The sequence below is a fragment of the Amborella trichopoda genome, chromosome 8 (genome assembly GCF_054954075.1).
Source record: "Amborella trichopoda isolate Santa Cruz 75 chromosome 8, AtrichopodaSantaCruz75HAP2 v2.0, whole genome shotgun sequence".
In the NCBI taxonomy this organism is placed as follows: Eukaryota; Viridiplantae; Streptophyta; class Magnoliopsida; order Amborellales; family Amborellaceae; genus Amborella; species Amborella trichopoda.
Window position 1 is genome coordinate 7,876,769 of NC_142343.1, and position 19,764 is coordinate 7,896,532.

The 19,764-nt window shown below is 37.3% G+C and overlaps 1 protein-coding gene across 1 annotated transcript; it reads left to right on the top strand.

Annotated features, from left to right (window-relative positions):
* Positions 1–3,123: 3,123 nt before the first annotated feature.
* On the top strand, positions 3,124–18,918 carry LOC18436150 (cyclin-T1-3). Its single transcript, XM_088874776.1, has 8 exons — positions 3,124–3,250; positions 11,564–11,795; positions 12,900–12,981; positions 15,464–15,589; positions 15,741–15,922; positions 16,060–16,211; positions 16,899–17,042; positions 17,277–18,918. Exons 2-7 carry the CDS (start codon positions 11,596–11,598, stop codon positions 16,904–16,906), a joined length of 750 nt encoding a protein of 249 aa, XP_088730902.1. The 5' UTR covers positions 3,124–3,250; positions 11,564–11,595; the 3' UTR covers positions 16,907–17,042; positions 17,277–18,918.
* The last annotated feature ends 846 nt before the right edge of the window (positions 18,919–19,764 follow it).

The following is a 19,764-nucleotide window of genomic DNA, read 5'->3' on the forward strand; positions in this document are numbered from 1 at the left end:
GTTCTTTGTAGGAGCCATCTCCTCATCCAAGAACCAACTCACTAGATTTCGAGCTCGAAATTTGCCAGAAAATGGTGTAATTCCAACTAAATTTGAAGAAATGGTGGCCTTTAACAAGATCACATAGCTTGTTTTGGAGGTTGCAATCAATCAGTTGTTCCCGACTCTAAAGAGTTGGGGGAGATTGAGCGAGAGATGGGTTTGGGAGGTTGATCGGGGGAGAGAGAAAGGGAATCATGTCAAAAGAGTGAGGGGTTTAGAAACAATATTTTTTAAAATTTGTTTGGGAAAAAAATTTTAGTAAAAAATGAATAAAATATATTTAAGAGGTTAGCATATATAATAAAGTGAATTTTTATGTAGTAAGATAGGTTTTGCAACCTTAAGTGAATGGAGAAATGAAAGTTGAAAATGGGGTCTGTGGAGATATTTTTCCTAAGCTATATCAACTCTCCAATATAAGAATACTTAATAATTCAGCTTTGAGTTGAATTTTTTGAGATTCAATTTATTGGTCGATAAGTTTTTGTGTCTCTCATGCACTCTACCTCTCTCTCTATGACCATGGCTGAGGCCCCAGAGCTCTAGATGGAATAAGGCTGTCTAGCTCCACTTCTCATGAGCCATAGCAGACAAAATTAATTCAAAGCAAGGGCCTAATAACCCACCATTAAAGAAACTACTAAAAGCTTGAACAGACTTGGACGGATTCAAATCTCCATGTGGCCCTCACTCTCTCTCATTAGGTTTGAGGAACTCTTTCTCTTTCTCTAAAAACAACTTCTTTCTCTAGCATGTAGAATGCCTCCGCTTTTTTCTCTCTTTAGATTTTGGGAACAGGGAGCCCTATAGGGTTATCGAGACTAGAGGAATGTACTGGATTTTATTTCTCACTCTATTTTTTTTTAAAAAAAATGGTTAGTTGCCAAAAGGGTAGCCGACGGGGAGGAGCTCTGGTTTTTTTTTTTACTTTCACTACGAGAAAAATGCGTTTTCCTTCTCTAGTTTTGGCTGATGGAATCGCTTCCAAGGTAGTTCTCTCATGCTTTTTTTTTTTTTTTTTGGTGTGTAGAATACAGCACCTACCTATTTTTAAAAATAATGAACGGTTTTTTAATGTGTAAGTGGGAATGAAAACTTAGACCGGCGGTGAGGCTCAAGTGGTGTTACCACTACAGCCTCAACCCCGTTCCCAATTCTCTCATGCTTCTCGTTCCCTTATCGACATAACCCATTTCATCTTCTCATACCATCGACTTGGACGGATTCAAATCTAGGGTTTGCCACAGTGTATAAACAAAACAACACTAGAATGCTCGAATCCAAAATTGGAGAAGTGGGTTATCACAAACTGCTCGAGATTTTATTGCAATGGAAAGTAGATGAAGAATTGATGCTTTGGTTTTTCAAATGGTCAGAAAAGAAAAATGGATAAAATGATAGAACACGAAAAATTGCTAGATGAGAGAATAGAGAAGGGTTTAATTCATAGTCATGTAACATATAATTTTTTTAAGAGATGCATACTATGGACTTGAATGATCACAAAAAGTCAGGTGGACACCAAAAACATATACCAAGATATTATAAAATCCAAATATATAAAAAACATATATCAAGATAATATAAAATCCAAATATATAGAAGGCCAGACAATGTTTTTATTCAAATTTCTAAAAATTTGGATATATAAACCTTGTCAAACATATCGCTTGACATACTAGAAATCTAAGCGCGTATACTATATGCCCTCATGAGAGCATCTTGTACCCTTACTCCCTTACTCAAATGGCTTACTCGGAAGGATTTTTTCAATTTACAAGTTTAGAAAACCACCTAAGAATCATTAGATGATTATTTTTAAAAGTGAAAAATTGAATTTTAAGTTTTCTAACAATTAGATCTCACCCTCCAAAAATTATACATTATTTATTAAATCTTGCGACAATATTTTTTTGCAAAAATATCATTAAAGGGAATGAATCCCCTCAAAATATTATTAAATTGGTCAAATTATCTCTACTAACATTTGAGAGCATGCATTTTCTTTTAAGAATTCCTTAGTTACATTGCTTACTATTTGAAATGAGAAACAATAAGGGGTATTTAAGTAATTTGGCCTATAAGGCCTCACCCAAATGATGAGAATATCCCTTAGTTGTTCCAAATTATAAATAAGGAACATGTAATACACATAGGAAACACATTATTCTATATTAGTAATACAAAACGATTAGGGGTATTTTTATCATTTTATACATGCAATGGTGAATAATGATAAAAATATCCCCCTTGGCATTACAAATGCTAAACAAAGCCTTCTTTATTTGCAATGCAGACCAACTAGGGATATTTCTATTATTTAAGTGATGCCTCCTTATGTTAAATCACTAAAATGTCCTTCATTGTTCTATATTTCAAATCCTCGATAAGGTTATATAGAGCCTAGGCTCTAAACAATCAAATTAGAACCTACATAAAAAATTTCACTAGAAGAGATTGTTTTGATGCCCAAGTGTCTTCAAATTGATAATCTCGACATCAAGATGCATGGACTTGAGAAAAAATAGATTTCAAGTTTTGGAAATAGGGCATCTTGTAGCGTATTTTTGGACCGTCAATTTTTAAGTTATTCAAGTTTACATAGATCTGCTTGATCTACACTATTTTTTAAGCTTTAAATTTTATAATTATAGATAAAAATATATTTTAAAGCTAGTCAAAAAATTTCAGTATTCAAACCACATTTTTTGACACTATTTGAAGGTGGGCTTTAATTTGATTGTTTAGAGCCTCGACTCTATACAAAAAGCACGAGTTATATTTCAAAGGTTAATTTGGGTATTTTTTTAAAAAAAATTGAGAAGGCATCGATGAGTGAAATATCAAAGAAAAAATATGACCTCAAATATCAGCGGCGATAATTTGCACCCTTCCTTTTTTTTTAGGAGTTCCACCCCAGAATTTGGGGCCTAGTAGGGTTTTTTACCCGTGGAAATAAATGAACAAATACTCCTGCAGGAGCACGAGATCTTTTTCTCGTTGCTTAATTTTCCGTTGCAGAAAACTGAACATGGAGCCCAGGCAATAAAAAGCTCTTAAGACTCCTGACCATTTCGCTCTGCAAGTCTCACTCTACTCTCTACCCTCGCTCCTTTCTCTCTCTACTCTCTACACTCGCTCCTTTCTCTCTCTATAGCTTCTGCGCATCCGTCTCCTTCTTCCTCTCACAAGCGTCTTCGAGCAACAGGTAGGATCTGGAAATCTCATTCTTTATCTTCCCTTTCGAAGAGAAAGACTGATTCTTCAATTTGTTTAATTCATCTCTAGTTTCTTGTTTGGGTACTGTATCCCTATTTTTATTTTGCTCGCGATCGACCAATGCACTGTATGAAGCTTCTCTTTTCTTTTTCTTCTTTTTTTACTTCCTCTCTCTCTAGTGGGGCCTCGGAAATCCAGTTCCCAATTGCGGTTTATTGAATTTCGATTTCTGGTTCATTCTTCTCGTAGGAATTGCAACTATGATCTCTCTCTCTTTCTCTCTATGCCCAAGTTTTTCTGGTATATCTGTTTGATAAAATTTCTGATGTTTTCATATTTTTATATTTTTCCTTTTATTTATTTGTATAAATATTATTTTCAAAATGGTTAAAAACTCGTGTTAAAAGAAATGAAAGTACAAAAACCACGGCTAGTGGTTGGCGATGACCACTTTGCAATTGGGGCAGCCCTGAGAAGCAGTCTGTGAAAGGAGAGAGAGAGAGAGAGCTCTGAGCTAAGGGAAGAGCGATCTAGGGAGAGGAATATAGAGAGAGCAAGAAAGATGAAAGAAAAAGATCCTTGAATAATTCTTGCGTCTAAAAGGAATCTGTGTCTTATAGCTTGTACAGACACCTCTAACGGACCTATTGCGGGATTCAAACTCTAGTGCCAAACATGTATTATACCTTCCAAATGCCCTTTCAAGAACTTTTTTTCTTTGATAATATTTTTATTAGTTTTAAAATTTCATATCTCGTGGTGATGGATTCCTTTGGCACTCACCTTCCAAGAGTTTCGAGGGATTAGAGCTAGCATGTGGTTATGGCTAAGGATGAATATGTTGGTGGTTGAGACTTCGTTTTGATTGGACACCATCCTCTATATAATTTTGTCAAATGTGAATTTGATGATAATTTGTTCAAGTACCTTGGTTTTCAAGGGTTGGGGGCATTGTGTGAGAGTTTCATACGGGAATTGGATGGGCTTTCATGGATGCTTTCTGCTTCTGCAATTTGAGAATTTGTAGTCCTACTACTGTCTGCTTGTTGTAAAAGTAAACTCCCTCGATGTCATTGGATGGCTGCGTATGGGATCCCCACTTTAAATGGGAGGATTGCTAATGTCATTAAAGTGATTTTGAATTTTTGTTTCAATGAGATCATTACCTTTGGCCACAAATATTAGAAGGCCAATTTGGATGACAACTAATTTGCAGGAGCTTGTTCTTTGATACTTAGCCTAGTTGTAGACGCATCTTTCTATTGTATGTGTGATCAACACCCAAATGCCAATGTCAAGTCCGTTTCCTTTATGCAACAAAGATATGCTTACATATGTACAAGCATATGGACCATACAACTGAATGGGCATGGCAACTAGAATTGCTGTCCATGAGTACAAATTGACATATTTCATACTTGTTTTGATAAATAAATGATAATATACAATTGAAAACTTAGTTCCTATTTTGATCAATTGTGATCTAACAACTTAGCCAGAGTATGGTTTCAAATAAGGATGTTAGATCTAGCTTGTCGGGAATTAGATCAAAGATTTTACGTGCTCTAGTTGCATTACATCGTAGCCTCTTTAGACGGAAATCCTGCTTACTATGTAATTCACTTAACTGACTTTAACTTTATTTTCATCTAGGAAAATTGGGTCTAGCTTGTTGGCATTGAGAGTCGAATTTTTACCTGCTTGCATTGTATACGGCATACAAAGTGTCACTGAGGTTCTATTGGAGAGTTGAATGATATTTTGATTCATTTAGAATGGGTTCGAGGGCTTTTCCATTTTTTGTGTTGCCTGAAAGTAGCAGCTTGGTGTAGTGACATGCTGATGCAGTTGCTTCATAAAAGTATGCTGATGTGCTTAGTGTGCCTTTGCTAAAATGTGTGTCTGTTGGTAACTGCCTGGTCAAGCCTTTGCATATGTATGGTATGTTGAGAATGAGATTAATGATAGGCCTTTTGTGCCTATGCATGTGTCCTAAAATGCTTGTGAAGATTTCACTGGGAGCAATGTTGGGCTGGTTGGGTCTCTGATGAAAATTTGGGGGATATTTACTGAAATGTGCAAGTTCCGACTTACAAGAAATGCTGCTAGTCATGCTTGATCTGCATCAGTGCAAGTTCTATCAAAACTATGTTTACAAGAACTGATGCTAGTCATGCTTGATCTTGATCTACATTCCCCAAAAGCTTACTCCAACCCCTGTGACCCCCATAAAATGATTTCTCTTTGACCTACATGGCATTCTAGAATTCCATTATTTTCTTTTTTATTTGTATAGCTAAAATTAATTAGGGGGAATTGATGTACATCAAGGTGCTCTCAAGATCTACATACAACCAGGCATGTATACATCAAAGGAAAAAGGGAAAAGAAGGTGGATGGAGGTGGAGATTTGTGTCTGAAAGTGGTGATTTAGAAGTATAATGGAGAAGGGCCATAAGTGTTAAGGAGCTCAATCCTGCTGCCTCCTTAGCAAGGTCATCTTCCATCTGATTAGCTTACCGTAGACATGCATGAAGGTTCATACAATGGATTCTCTAAGAGTAATACCCTTGATAATATCTGCCAAATGCCATTGAAAGGGGGACTCACTCAATGCCTATCTCTAGGAGTAATACCCTTGAAGATGTTCAAATTCCATTGAAAGGGGGACTGAAGCAATGTGAAGATGTTCTTTTAGATCGTTAGTATGGCTAGGAGCACTAACATCTAGTTATGGTAGAGCCGTAAGTCCCTGAAGGGATTGAAAAGGACATCAAAGTGCGTTCGTGCTATCACTGAATGCTCCTTCCATCCTTCCATGCATGTGAGACTCGACATGCCTAGGCAGCTATGATTAAAGAGGGCATAGTGGTCAATTGGCAATGGCATAATTGTTTTTTCCAATGGTTGATGCTTTTCTAAGGAGAGTGAGCTGGCCACTAGGAACTTTTTGGTGTCTGTTGGATTGCACTATGTTTGTGCTCACTTAGATTCTTACTATTGCATACAGTCCAAACGCTATGGCTGGAAGGGGATTCTAAGTAAAATTTGGGTCAAGTGGAGGATCATTAGGGCAGGAACATTTGTGTCTTGGGGGCTGTTTTAGTACGATTAGATTCTCCTATGAGAAAAAATGGGGCACCAGCCTCACCATCAGTATGGAGAGATATTCTGACTTTGCATTGGGAAGGGCCTCACTTGGTCCAATAGCGAGGAGGAACCATTTATGACTTGCTTTGTCAGGTTTCTCTCACTTGGAGATTGGGAATATAAGTTCCCAGTTGCGATGTAATAAGCTTGACCTGAGCCATCCTTAAATTGCTGTCCCATTATGATTCCAACCTACCCCATGCCTTGAGGCTCCTTCACCTCTCGATTTAAAATATGCGGTTGGAGCATTGTTACTGGGAACGCCCAACTAGGGTGGCGTTTCCACTCCGGAAATGAGCTCCAGCGTTTCATGACCTGGATCTCAACCGAACTCATTTTAAAATTTTCAAGAGCTGGCTCTTAGTTATAGGATTCTCGATCCCATGCACAAATGATCGATCCACTGTCACACGGAACATGTTCCTTAAAATTGTAGATCTCGTTCCTAAATAAATTAGATCCCCGCTCTCAGAATTTTAGGAGCGCGATTCCTACGACCCCGGAACTCTATCCCTATGTTCTCGGAACTTCCTAAAAGAAACGTTTTACATAAAATTGACTTTTAAAATATAATAATTATATAAGCCAAATTTTCATACAAGTGGAGTTTTGCGATGGGAGCGCTGACTAATCATGCACGGAACGTGATCCTTCATTGAATGGAGCTCGTTCCTGTCCAAATAGGAACACGGTCATTCTTAGATGGGGGCACTATACTGTTGTCGATGGGACTGCGATCCTAATGAATATGGGAACACGATCCCATCTGACATGGAACTCATACCCGTTAAATAAGGATTTAGATCCCAATGTATTGGGAACATGCTCCTTGTTCATACGAGATCTCTATCTGCTACTTTTACCATCACCGAAACTCGCTCCCCGAGCTCTGAAGCTTTGGGTAGCTGTCGATCTGACGCTCCCACTCTTGGAGCCAGAGTCGCTCTTGCTCCCGGTAACTATGGTTTCGACTATCCAGAACTTAAGCATGATTTTCACTAATTGGTGGAATGTGGAATACGCAAGGGTTGGAATAATAGGTTTCAGGGTTGGTAAGAAGTTGCATCTATAAAGGCTAAGAATTCAACAAATGCTCATTTAATCACCTGGGTGTTAAAAATTTGCCTTACTAAGATGGATAAATGCTCTTAACGGTGAGGAATGTCAGTAAGACTTGATTGGATAGGCTAGTTCGGACCGAAAACCAGTGGTCCTATTGGTGGCATCTGGGATCCTAAATTGGTAGGACCATTGAACCTGCTGGTTCGATGTCTGGACTGGCTAGGTTGACTAGTGCAGACCGAACTGACCGGGTTCCAATAATTGGTAAAAAATGACAGAAAAAAGGACCCAGTTTTTTCTTTTTTTTGTGTCATTTTAGGTCATTCTTGGTTTTCTTCTCTTTCTTCTCTTTCTTTCTCTCTTTTTTTTCTCTGAAATGTTTAGGGCCGCTTTATTAACCATTTGGGAGGTTTTGGGTTTAAAAAATTTGAGAGAGAGAGGGCTATGTTTTCTCTCATTCTACCTGAAAAATCGCAAATCATGGGCAGCAATCGAACAACTTTCGGAGGGGAGTCCTGCCTTCAATGCACTCTATTTCAAGTTAATAAAAGTTTTCAAAATTTTTAGGGTTTAAGCAAAAGTTGAATGTCTTTTTTTTTTCTTTCTTTTTCAAATCGATGCAATGGATTGTTTTTGCATTCAATTTTTGTACAAGCTTTTGATGAGTCTACCACATCATATATTTAAACAGTCCTCTCTCCAAGAGCTATTTTAGAGATGGATTTTGGATCTAAAACTTTAAAGATTGAAAATCTAAATCATGATGAGCATTATTCTAAAAAATTAATTTTTAAAAATAAAAATGAGATATTATTTTAACACCCTCAACTTCAAGTTTCGGCGGGGCCACTGTTCTTGAACATTCATCTACACGATGGCTGTTTAATGTGTCAGGGATGCTATTGGGGAAGTGTGTTCCCTGATGCATGATCTACTTTTCCTTCAATTTAATGATTTGTTTTGCTTTCAAAGTTTAATGTTTTGGGCATTTGCTTATTTATTTGGTAGTTTGTGTATAAGATTAGAAATTTTTTTATTTTTCCTTTACTTTTTTTATTTTAGAGAAACTAATGTAAAAATCTCTTTATTTCTAACTTTAAAAAATAACCACCTTTTTTTTCCTTATTTTACACCGGGGTCCCTTTTTCGTCATTTTTTAATTTTTGCCCCCAAGGTACTCTTGCTTCGGTACTTCAAGTACCGAAGTGCGTGTGCAACTTTTTATTTGAGAACTGGGCCCGGGATTTCAAATTCCAAACCAACTTTTCATTTGTCAACTCGGTTTGGGATTTCAAACATGAGACCAACTTCTCTATAGTAGTATGGGCTGACACTCCAAGTTTGTCCAGTCCCCACCCCGTTCACCTCCTCCTCCCTTGTTCTCTTGCTCTACCTCTCCCTCCCTCTCCCTTTCTCAAAAGTCAGCTCAGCCCCCACCCATCCTCTTTCTCTCTCTCTAAACCCATCCCCCTTGTTTCATTTTTATTTTCTATTTTTTTCCCAGTCAGTCCCGCACTTGAAGTGCCGGACTGATAATAAGGCGGTCCGACATTCTAAGCACTGAATTGACTTTGCGAAAAACTGCCAAATCTGTGTCCACATTTGGAGTGATGGCCTGGCACTTTCATGGAAATGTCCATCCAATACTTCATGTGTCAGTTCGAGTTCTCAAAGAAAATATTTTTAATGGGGTCCGGTATTTGAAGTACCGGACACAAAGTATTCCCAAAAACAAAAAATTGAGATAAAAAGGACCATTGCATAAAATATTAAAAAGTGAAGATTGTTTGTTAGTTCTGAAAATAAAAAGGGATTAATTTCCTTTTGTGTTATTTTTGGTCCTTTAACACTTCAATGGACCTAATATTTTTCTGAATTGTTTTCTGGTTTTTCTTTTCTTTTCTTTTTAACATTTTCTTTATTCTTCTTCAATTTTTTATTCATTTTCATGTTTGTTTTTTATTTTTTATTTTTGAATTGTCTAACTAGTGAACCTGTTGAGTTGGAGCAGTCTGACTGGGCTGGTGCCGCCACTGGTTCAACCTCCTGTCCGGTCTTAATAACATAGAGGAGGATACCAACTTGCCTTTCAAAGAGAAAGACCTAGAAGTGTGCAATTGAGGAGAGAATAGGAAGACATTACTAGACATGATGAAATTTAATGGGAGGCAAAAGTGCAGCATAAGTGGCTGAAGATAGAGATGCAGCTTGGAGCCAAGATTAAAGGGTGTGGACTTTGATCCAATATCAGCCTTGGAATCCTCTATAGCATCACATGATTGAAGATGACTTGATGAATGCCCCGGAGTTTCCATATGTGGCAATTTTTGTCCAAGAAAAGATGAAATAGTAGGTAGTGTGAGAGTAGAGGCCTAGTTGAATATCTCTTTGTTTTATTTAAGCATGTACAGAAAGATGAGAGTATTCTGGCTTGTCATTAATATTAAAAAGCAATCAAAAATTGTTTTGTAATATATTGTGTTTTATCTGTGATATGGCCATTAGCAATATTTAAGGATTTCTTGTATTAGTTATTTGCTTCTGAGGCTGTTGTGCACCTCAAATGAAAGGTTTTGGTACCACACATGATTTCTATAACCTCGTAAAATATTTTAAGGAAAATTACATACATATCCGTTATCGTTCGCGTTATTACGGATCTACCGAATAGTTTCCATTATTGCCACCGTGTCTGTTTTTTTCATGTAAAAAAAAAACTTTACCCTTTTTCGGTTGTTGAACAACCGAATTCAATGTATTTTCGGATGTTCAACAACCGAAAACGGGATTAGCTCTTTTAAATTTTCCGCTATCGTTTCGGTTGTTCAACAATCAAAATTATCCAATTTTCAGTTGTTCAACAACCGAAGTTGGGCGGGGCTCGTTTTAAAATCCTGGATCTGTTTCTTGGGCTTCACCGGTTCAATTATCTTCTCATTCCCCCCATTTCTCACTCTCTCTTATCTTTCTCACATTCAAAACGATTATTTAGATCTGGATACAAGTATTTTGACGGATCATAACTGCATTTGACGCATTTTTAAAGCATTTGACGGATTTCAAATCTGTAGTACAGGTATGTATAATCTGATTTGTTGTTCGATTTTTAGAAGTCAATATTGTATAAGATTATGATTTAGGGTTTCACACTTGAGTAGAAGCGATCGATTTAGGGTTTATTTGATGGATTTTACAGATCCATAAATGACAATTTGTTTGAGTGATAGTAAGAAGTGTAATTTTTTGGGGTTTTTAATAACTGTAAATTTGGGGTTATTTTTAGATCTTGAATGATATACATGAGTTATTGAGTTATGTTTGTTTCTTATTTATTGTTTAAGAATTTTTAAATTTGGGGTTATTGAGAACTACAAATTTGGGGGTTTTATTAGAACTCGAAATGAATTCATCTGCAATTTAAAATTAATAGCTTAATGTTGCTAAATGTGTTGTTGGATGTTGCCTTTGTATTTGAAAATGTATTACTTATGTATATTGGGTTTGCAATTTGAAATGAGTAGTATAATAAAATTGTTTTCTATTTTTTTGTTTGGATATCTTTGAATCTTTGACCCGCTAAAACTTTCGGTTATTCAATAACCGAAAACCGTAAATTTTCGGTCCTTCAAGAACTGAAATTGGTGTATTTTCGGTTGTTGAACAACCGAAAATACATTGAATTCTGTTGTTCAACAACCTGAAAAGGGTAAAGTCATCTTTTTTTAAAATTTTCGTTTTGACATGAAAAAAACGAACACGGTGGTAATAACGGAAACTATTCGGTAGAGCTGTAATAACGCAAACTATAATGGATATATATGTAATTTTTCCAATATTTTATTTGCTGTCATTAATTATAATTTCTGAAAAAGAGCTTTACACCTTCACACATGAAATAAATGTCCCTTTACTTGTATACAATAGCATATTGATCTTTTCTTCTTATATGGTTTACTAAGTTCTGCTGGTTTGTGGCAGAAAACTGAATTTGATACACAAAGATTTCTTCAAGAGACTAAGCATTTATGGAACTGGGCTTGAATGCATTACTTGGATCTTGATATCCTACTCAATCTGGATAAAATGGCAGGATTGTTATCTGGGGATCCATCTCATCAGGAAATGTTGGAAAGTGGTTCATACAGTTCTTCTCGTGACAATCTGGTGGAGCCAGATAATTCTAGCTTTAATTGGTTCTTTACCCGGAATGAAATAGAGGAGAATTCCCCATCTAGAAGAGATGGAATTGATTTGAAGAAAGAGAATAAGTTCCGTACATCATATGGCACATTTATTCAGGATTTGGGGATGCGTCTTGAAGTGTAAGTTCGCCTTAGTTGATGTTATTTGCTCTAACTTATGATCTGTTATTCTTATTGTGTATGAGTGTGCTCTTGCCATGTATTATTTTGTACCTATTAGTCAACTTACAGATAATCTCAATAGACAGATATTCAAATATGATTCCCTTTGCTCCTTGTAAATTTGTGAATTAGCTTTTATAGGCTAGAAGAATACTTGTTAGTCCTAACTGTACAAATTGGATAATCTTGTTGTAAAACTTGACTGCATGATGCAGTGTGTGCATTCAGCAGCTAGATTTCCACCTATTCAAATGTTTGCTTCGGGTTGTTCCCTACAAAACAAAATGGAAACTTGTTGTGCGATATAAGCATATATGCTTTTGTGTCTTCCTGCTTTACTAGTCTGTTCTGGTACCTGAGGATTGTAGTTCGATTGATTTATGTTAAACTAATATAACAATCGTTGGTGGCGAAATTTTCCTTCTTGAAATTACAGACTATCATATTTGAGTTAGTTGCAATTGACTGGCATTGCAGCTCATAAGGACATTGTAATATCTACTCTCGATGCCTCAGTTGGAAAGAAGACACAAGACACTGGTGTCCAAATCATACATCTGTTTAGATATTTATGTATTTATTTTACTTATTTTTTGATAACTTGTCTATTGCTACTGAGGTTTCCTTGTCTATGCCCAGGGTTCTGTAACAATAATGTTCATATACTGCAATATTTTAAATTTTTCTGCAAAAATGACCCTTTTGTTTTATTCTCTTTTAAATTCTTGTTCATTACTTCTTCGCGAAATTTTTACTTGAGTTGATTGTTCAAGACTTGTAGCTCTTTAAGGTTCTCTAACTAAATACACTAGAGAGTAATCTCTAGCTGAATAAACTAGAGTGTAAATTTACTTGCAGCAAATGTGAGATATCATCTCTATGGCTCTAGGTTTGTTTGCTGCTGTTGTTCTCATCTTATGGAAGCTCAATATACATCACGTTTTAATTTTTCACTGTTTTTATGTATGATCAGTTTCTTCTTTAAACACAGAATTTAAAACACTCCTTTGTATCATCAATTTCTTTTTTAGACACAATTTAAAGCACCTTTCTTTGATGCAGCCCTCAGGCGACAATAGCTACGGCAATAATTTTCTGTCATCGCTTTTTTCTTCATCAGTCTCATGCGAAGAATGATCGATGGGTAAGTGTAGGGTTTGTTTGTCATCATGTCGAGTGCCATATGGCATGTTTTGACCCAATACTCAATGCACACTTCTTATTTTGTCTCCTTGTGATAGTCTTATTCAGTTCCCTTGTCACTTGAACTTTGAACCTCCGACTGTGATACCATTGGCAACATAAAAATCTGCTCACAAGTTTGGGCCATGAGTAGTACCATTTTCACACAAGTATTATTTATTTTGCTAGGATACTTAGAACTGTTTTGAATTATGGGCATCCTAAATATAACTTTTAGAGAGAATGTGCCAATTAGTACTGATACTTCACTATTTTTTATGTAGGGAGAAGGAAGAAAGAAAATAAACCAACCAAAAAAATAAAAGTAAAAATAAAGGTTGAGAGAATATACCTTTTCTCAGGGTGTCCATGAGAGAGGCCATTCCAAATGTTGAGATCTTTTTGCAAGGTCCAAAATCAATTATTCTTCTGTCTCTTCTTTCTTGTCCAATACTTACATATTTATAGAAGAAAACCTTGAAACCCAACTTACTCCATAGAAAACCCTCCTAATGCTTCATCTTTAAAAAAATCAAACTTCCAATTCTCTCCTCAGTACTTCTAAACAAAAAAAAGATACAAATACCCAAAAATAAAACTAGAACCCAAATAACCCCAAAACCTAAATTTTCTGTCTCCAAAAAAAGTAAAATAAAAAAATAAAAGACCCCAATTGCATCATTCTCCTTGGGTTGGGAGAATCACAACCTCAAGTTTGCTGTCCTCATCACATCCTTCAGACGGCATTTCAATAGTGGGAAATGAAGTCTCACCATTCACCTAGGTACTTCGTTTTCTTCAAAGAACCTGTTTATTAAATACTAAATGTTCAACTTGTTGTGGAACATTGGGATGTCGAGCATATTTTTTATTTCTCTTTCATGCTCGTGATGGAACTCGGGATGATCGACTTTGATACCGAGATCATGAGGATGTTCCTCATATCGTGGTTCTTGCTTCAAAATTTACTTGTTACGTAAGGGATCAGCCCCTGGCAATGGTCATGAAGCTCAATTCATCCCTTGGATGAGATTTGGCACTAGATCAATGGGATTGCATGAACCTTCTTCACGGTTGATCGATATTTCCTAATCATTCCAAACTTTGATATATTTCACGACTCCCCAAAGTTTACTGATCTCTCGAATTTTGTTAATTTGTACTCTTCTACCTTTCATGATTTGATGTATGCCCAGTTTGATTTGTTGTTTCACAACTTCTATGATTTGTGACAAAATATCCTCAATCCAAAGAGCAAGGTTTGCCGACAACATGATGGATGGATCTTTTGAAGCTCTTATACCAATTGATGTCGGGGGAAGGGAGAAAGAAAATATACAAGCCAAAAAAATAAAAATAAAGATACATGGTGAGGGAATATACCTTCTCTAATCGATAAGGGAGTACTCCCCAAAGGTTGAGATCTTTTCACATGACCCAATATCAATTATTATTTTCTCTTCTCTTCTTTCTTGTCCAATATTAATGCATTTATAGAATAAAACCCTAAAGCCTAACTTGCTCCCTAAGAGACCCTAATCAATATTAAATTCTAACCCTTTTATCTTTTAAAAATTAAACTTCGAATTCTACTATGTTCTCTACAAAAGAAGGAAAGACACAAATACCCTAAAAGAAAACTCGAAACTCATATAATCTTAAACCTAAATCTAAGTATCCTAAAAAGAATAAAAAATAAAATAATAACCCTAATTGCATCAGTTTCTTAGCAGCCACCAGTTATTTTAATTGTCTTGGACAAAATAAAATATGGTCCTTGTGGTTTAGGAGTTCTTAGACATGGTGATCTTGAGATTTGATATAAAGCCTTGGTTAGATTAAAAAGTTAATCATCTGTGCTCTTTGGTTCATGGTGATTCTGCCCTTTTTGGATTAATCAAGTGGTTGGCTGGTTCTTATCTTACTACTTGTGATGTATGAGAAAAATCTTTTAGTGTGGTGAGATGGTTGTTCAACTATAGACCAAAGGTGATAGTAGCTTATTCTCACTTGTTGGAGATATTATGTAATTGCTGATCTCAGTCTTCTCTCTGCCATATTTATATATTTTGGCAAATATAAAATGTAGTTAAAAGTGATTGAAACTGTAGCCATCTTTGTGCTGAACCTTTTGTTGCAATAGAAAACAAAAAATGTGCCCTGTGGAGAAGGGGGGAGTTCTGTTGAATCTTTCATTTAGCTAGTTTATTCATAGTGTGATGCTTTTATATTTGTTGTTTACATTGATTCCATATGGATCTGTTCACCTTCTGCCAAGTACTTAATTAGACACTCCTTCTGATTCTTTTTGTAGGATGGATTAGTGATGTAATATTTTGTATTTATGTTGTTGGTTACTGAAAACCTCAAACCCCAAGGAGTAATGTCCCTTGAATTTCCCTTGGGATAGTTCTTGTCCTTAAAATGACAGCCTTTCTTTGCAGACCATTGCAATAGCTTGCATGTTCCTTGCTGGGAAAGTGGAAGGAACTCCTCGTTCGTTATGGAATGTTATTCTCATCTCTTACGAACTCAGATACAGAAAGGCTGTCCAGGGGCATAATCAAAGGGTAACATTATTCTTCCCTGTCTCCATTGGTCATTGTCCTCCTATTTTTTAAGTTTGTTATTTGTTTATCTGGGTCCCAGTAATTGTTGGATTTTGTGAAGCTCCAGTAACCTTTTTGATTTAAAGTCGATTAGACTGTTATTTAAATGCAGATACTGGTATTTAAGCAGCAGCGGGAGCTTATTTTACTAGGGGAGCGGGTGGTGCTCTCTACCCTGGGCTTTGATCTCATTGTTCACCACCCATATAAGCCTCTTATTAAGGCGATCAAGAATTTCAAAGTTGAAAAAAAAAAAGCCCTTTTGCAAGCGGCATGGAATTTTGTGAATGATGGGTATGTTATCCATGTTATATTTTTTACTGGATGAATCGCAAGTTCTCTCTCTCTCTCTCTCTCTCTCTCTCTCTCTCTCTCTCTCTCTCTCTCTCTCTCTCTCTGTGCATCTCTTTACCTCATAGGAAGGTATGCAGGCTGAGGACATCACTATTCCTGCAATTCAAATCCCATCACATTGCTGCTGGAGCTATCTTCCTTGCTGCTAAGTTTGTTCAAGTGGAGCTGCCTACTGATGGCGAGGTGGTCTGGTGGCAAGAATTTGATGTAACCCCACGACAATTAATAGGTTTGTTTTTTCATGCGATGAGCATATTTAAGGAAAAAGGTGAAGTAATGCCTGTATTTATTCTTTCTCTGCTTTTGAGATTTCTTTTTCTGCTTTTGAGATTTAAAATGGAAAGATGCCAGAAGATTGATATGATTGTGACTCGCTATTTTGGGAAGGCTATTAATATGAAAAATGGGTATCGGAAATCTGATGCATTGTCCAGACCTTTGTTGTAATAGTGTTTTGAGTTCGTTTCTTGACTTTTGTGGATGCACCTGTAGCCATACACTCACTTTCAGATTACTTACAACTAGGAGTTTTAGGCCCTCACTCCCAACATCCAAGAATTAAATCCCAAAGCTAACATTCCCAACAAGAAAAGGAAAAAGGGAATGGTTGGAAAACCCAATTAAATCATGCGAACATGCAACTTTCCATGTCACAAGTTACCCAGCCATTTAGAACCCAACTGAACCCCTTTCCAAACGATTTTACTGGCTGGGTTGCTTGTCACGTATAAGTTGGGTGTCTATATAATTTCCTTGGGTTTTTCTAATAATCACCAAGAAAGAAACACTTTTGGGTGAGTATCTAGCATAATTGTCAAGATCAATTTTGCATATTATTTTTTATGATGATGAAATTGATATCGACATTGAACAAAAAACCATAAAGCTTTGTATATCTGCTTGGAGTTTCAAATAGGTTTGTAGCAGCTCTTCTACAATCCAATGTTAACAGCAGTTGAGGTGAACCGTTCAGCACACTTTGAGTGGAGCAGCAACACATGAACTCTGTCATTGACAACTGGCAGTTCAGAGCCGCGAGCATACAATTTAAAATACAAATGTTAGTATGGTCTACTTTCCAAAACATTATTTGTAGTTTCATTTTGGCTTGGACAACCATGCAAGATGCACTTTCAAGACCAAATAGGATCTGCACATGTACTAGTAAATACGGTGTGGCTGGCCATCAGATTGGTGGGGATGCGCATATATTGTGCTTTGAACTGTTTTGGAGATATCTTTACTCACACTTAAGTGAAACAAATCTGATGATGTAATTTCTGCTTTGCAACAGAGATGAGCCACCAGATGCTGGACCTGTATGAGCAAGACCGGGCTTCACAGGGGACCAAAGTCGAGGGCAGCACAGGCACAGGCAGCGGCCTGCCCCAAACCAATTACCATAACCAAGGTCCATCTCAAGCATCACTCAAGGTGCCATTCTCGAGCGAGAAACCAAAAGCATCCATCATTGGCTTGTCTCATGAACGACGACAAAACCATGAAGAGGATGGCAGGGATCATCGAATGGCCAAGGACCCGCAGCACCATGGAGATAATCAAGCGCAAAGGGGCTACATCCCAAGGACGAGAGGATGGTATGAGCAAAACCGGGTGCAAAGGGGCCATATCCCAAGAATGAGAGGATGGTATGAGCAAAGCCGAGCTTCAAAGGGGACTAAAGTCCGGGGCAGCACAGGCACAGGCAGCGGCCTGCCCCAAACCAATTACCATAACCAAGGTCCATCTCAAGCATCAGCCAAGGTGCCAGTCTCGAGCAAGAAACCAAAAGCATTCACCATTGGCTTGTCTCATCAACGACAAAACCATGAAGAGGATGGCAGGGATCATCGAAGGGCCAAGGACCCGCAGCACCATGGAGATCATCAGGCACAAAGGGGCCACATCCCAAGGACGGGAGGATGGTATGAGCAAAACCGGGTACAAGGGGGCCACATCCCAAGGATGTCTCATCAACGACAAAACCATGAAGAGGATGGCAGGGATCATCGAAGGGCCAAGGACCCGCAGCACCATGGAGATCATCAAGCACAAAGGGGCCACATCCCAAGGACGGGAGGATGGTATGAGCAAAACCGGGTACAAGGGGGCCACATCCCAAGGATGAGAGGATGTTATGAGCATAACTGGGCGCAAAGGGGCCACATCCCAAGAACGAGAGGATGGTATGAGCAAAACCGGGCTTCACAGGAGACCAAAGGCCAGGGCAGCACAGGCACAGGCTGCAGCCTGCCCCAAACCAATTACCATAACCAAAGTCCATCTCAAGCATCAGCCAAGGTGCTAGTCTCGAGCGAGGAACCAAAAGCAGCCAAGGTGCTAGTCTCGAGCGAGGAACCAAAAGCAGCCAAGGTGCCAGTCTCGAGCAAGAAACCAAAAGCATCCACCATTGGTTCGCCTCATCAACAACGACAAAACCATGAAGAGGATGGCAGGGATCATCAAATGGCCACAGACCCGCAGCACCATGGAGATCATTAAGTGCAAAGGAGCCACCTCCCGAGGATGAGATGATGGTAGTGGGGCCCGGCCTGACAAGAGGTCATAGAGGTTGCAAGCCTCAGCTCGGATATCCCCAATTTGAATTTGTTGCCAACAGTGGAGGAGTAATTCAGATGATGACTGTATGGTTCTTGCAAATATTTGCAGAGATTCATGGTCGGTCCAATTCTTTATTCTTTATGTATCATTTCTCTCTCTCAATTGTTTATTCATTCTCTGTGGGGTTTACCTGTAAGAATGGCAACGTTCAAATTCAGTCAGTTTCATTTGTCACCACGTACGCTCAAGGTTAAGAAGAAAATGGAGAGCTGGACAAGATCATTGACATTTATGTAATTTTCCCAATCCAAACCGGCATTGTCAATCACCATGAGATTCAAACAAACACAACGAAGACAAATAATCTTTCATTCTTTCCATGAATAATTTATTCTTTCCATCTCGTATTCTAGTGTGCAGAAGTATGGATATGTACATAGTTTTCATCATGCATGCGTCAATGAAAAGGTTGTATTTACAAAAACTAAGGGTCCCAAGCACCCTTCCATTGGTTGACATTTTATAAGGTCATATCTAATGGTCGAAAATTAATTTTGTATTGTACGTTTTATTTTTATTTGAGTTAGATATTTATCTGAATTTTTGGATCTGGATTTATTTTGATGAGAATAATTAAAGAAACATAATAAAAAGATATATTAAATAAATAAATAAAAACCCTTAAATTTATTTGGTCAAAATTTTTTATTCAAAATATTTTTTGTCATGTTTTATATTATTTTTAGTCATGTAATTTTGCTATTGTAACTCAGGAAGTGTGGTTTCAAGACTGAAAGGTAGGACAAGCAAGAAACTAAGCTATGGACAATGGCCATCAAGCAAAATTTACACCGACTTCAAACTATTCGATAAAGAAGTAATAAGATCATTGCAAAAAGCAAGTTGTATTTTAAGTATACGGATGACATATGATGATAGATAATGATACATCATAGCAATATTTCATGCATTGTTTGTTCCTGATGATAGATAAGTCATCGATGTCACCATCTATGGCTTATCTCCACCATCCATCATGGAAATGGAAGGTGGGTGCCAATGTAGTCTACCTCATACCGTACACGACAATGTACATCATGTTTTCTCTTATTTACATAGGGGAAAAGCTTGTTTAGAGCCGAGGCTGTAAACAATCAAATTTGAGCCTATCTCAAAAATTGAACTAGAAAAGGTTGTTTTGATGCCGAAATATCTTCAAA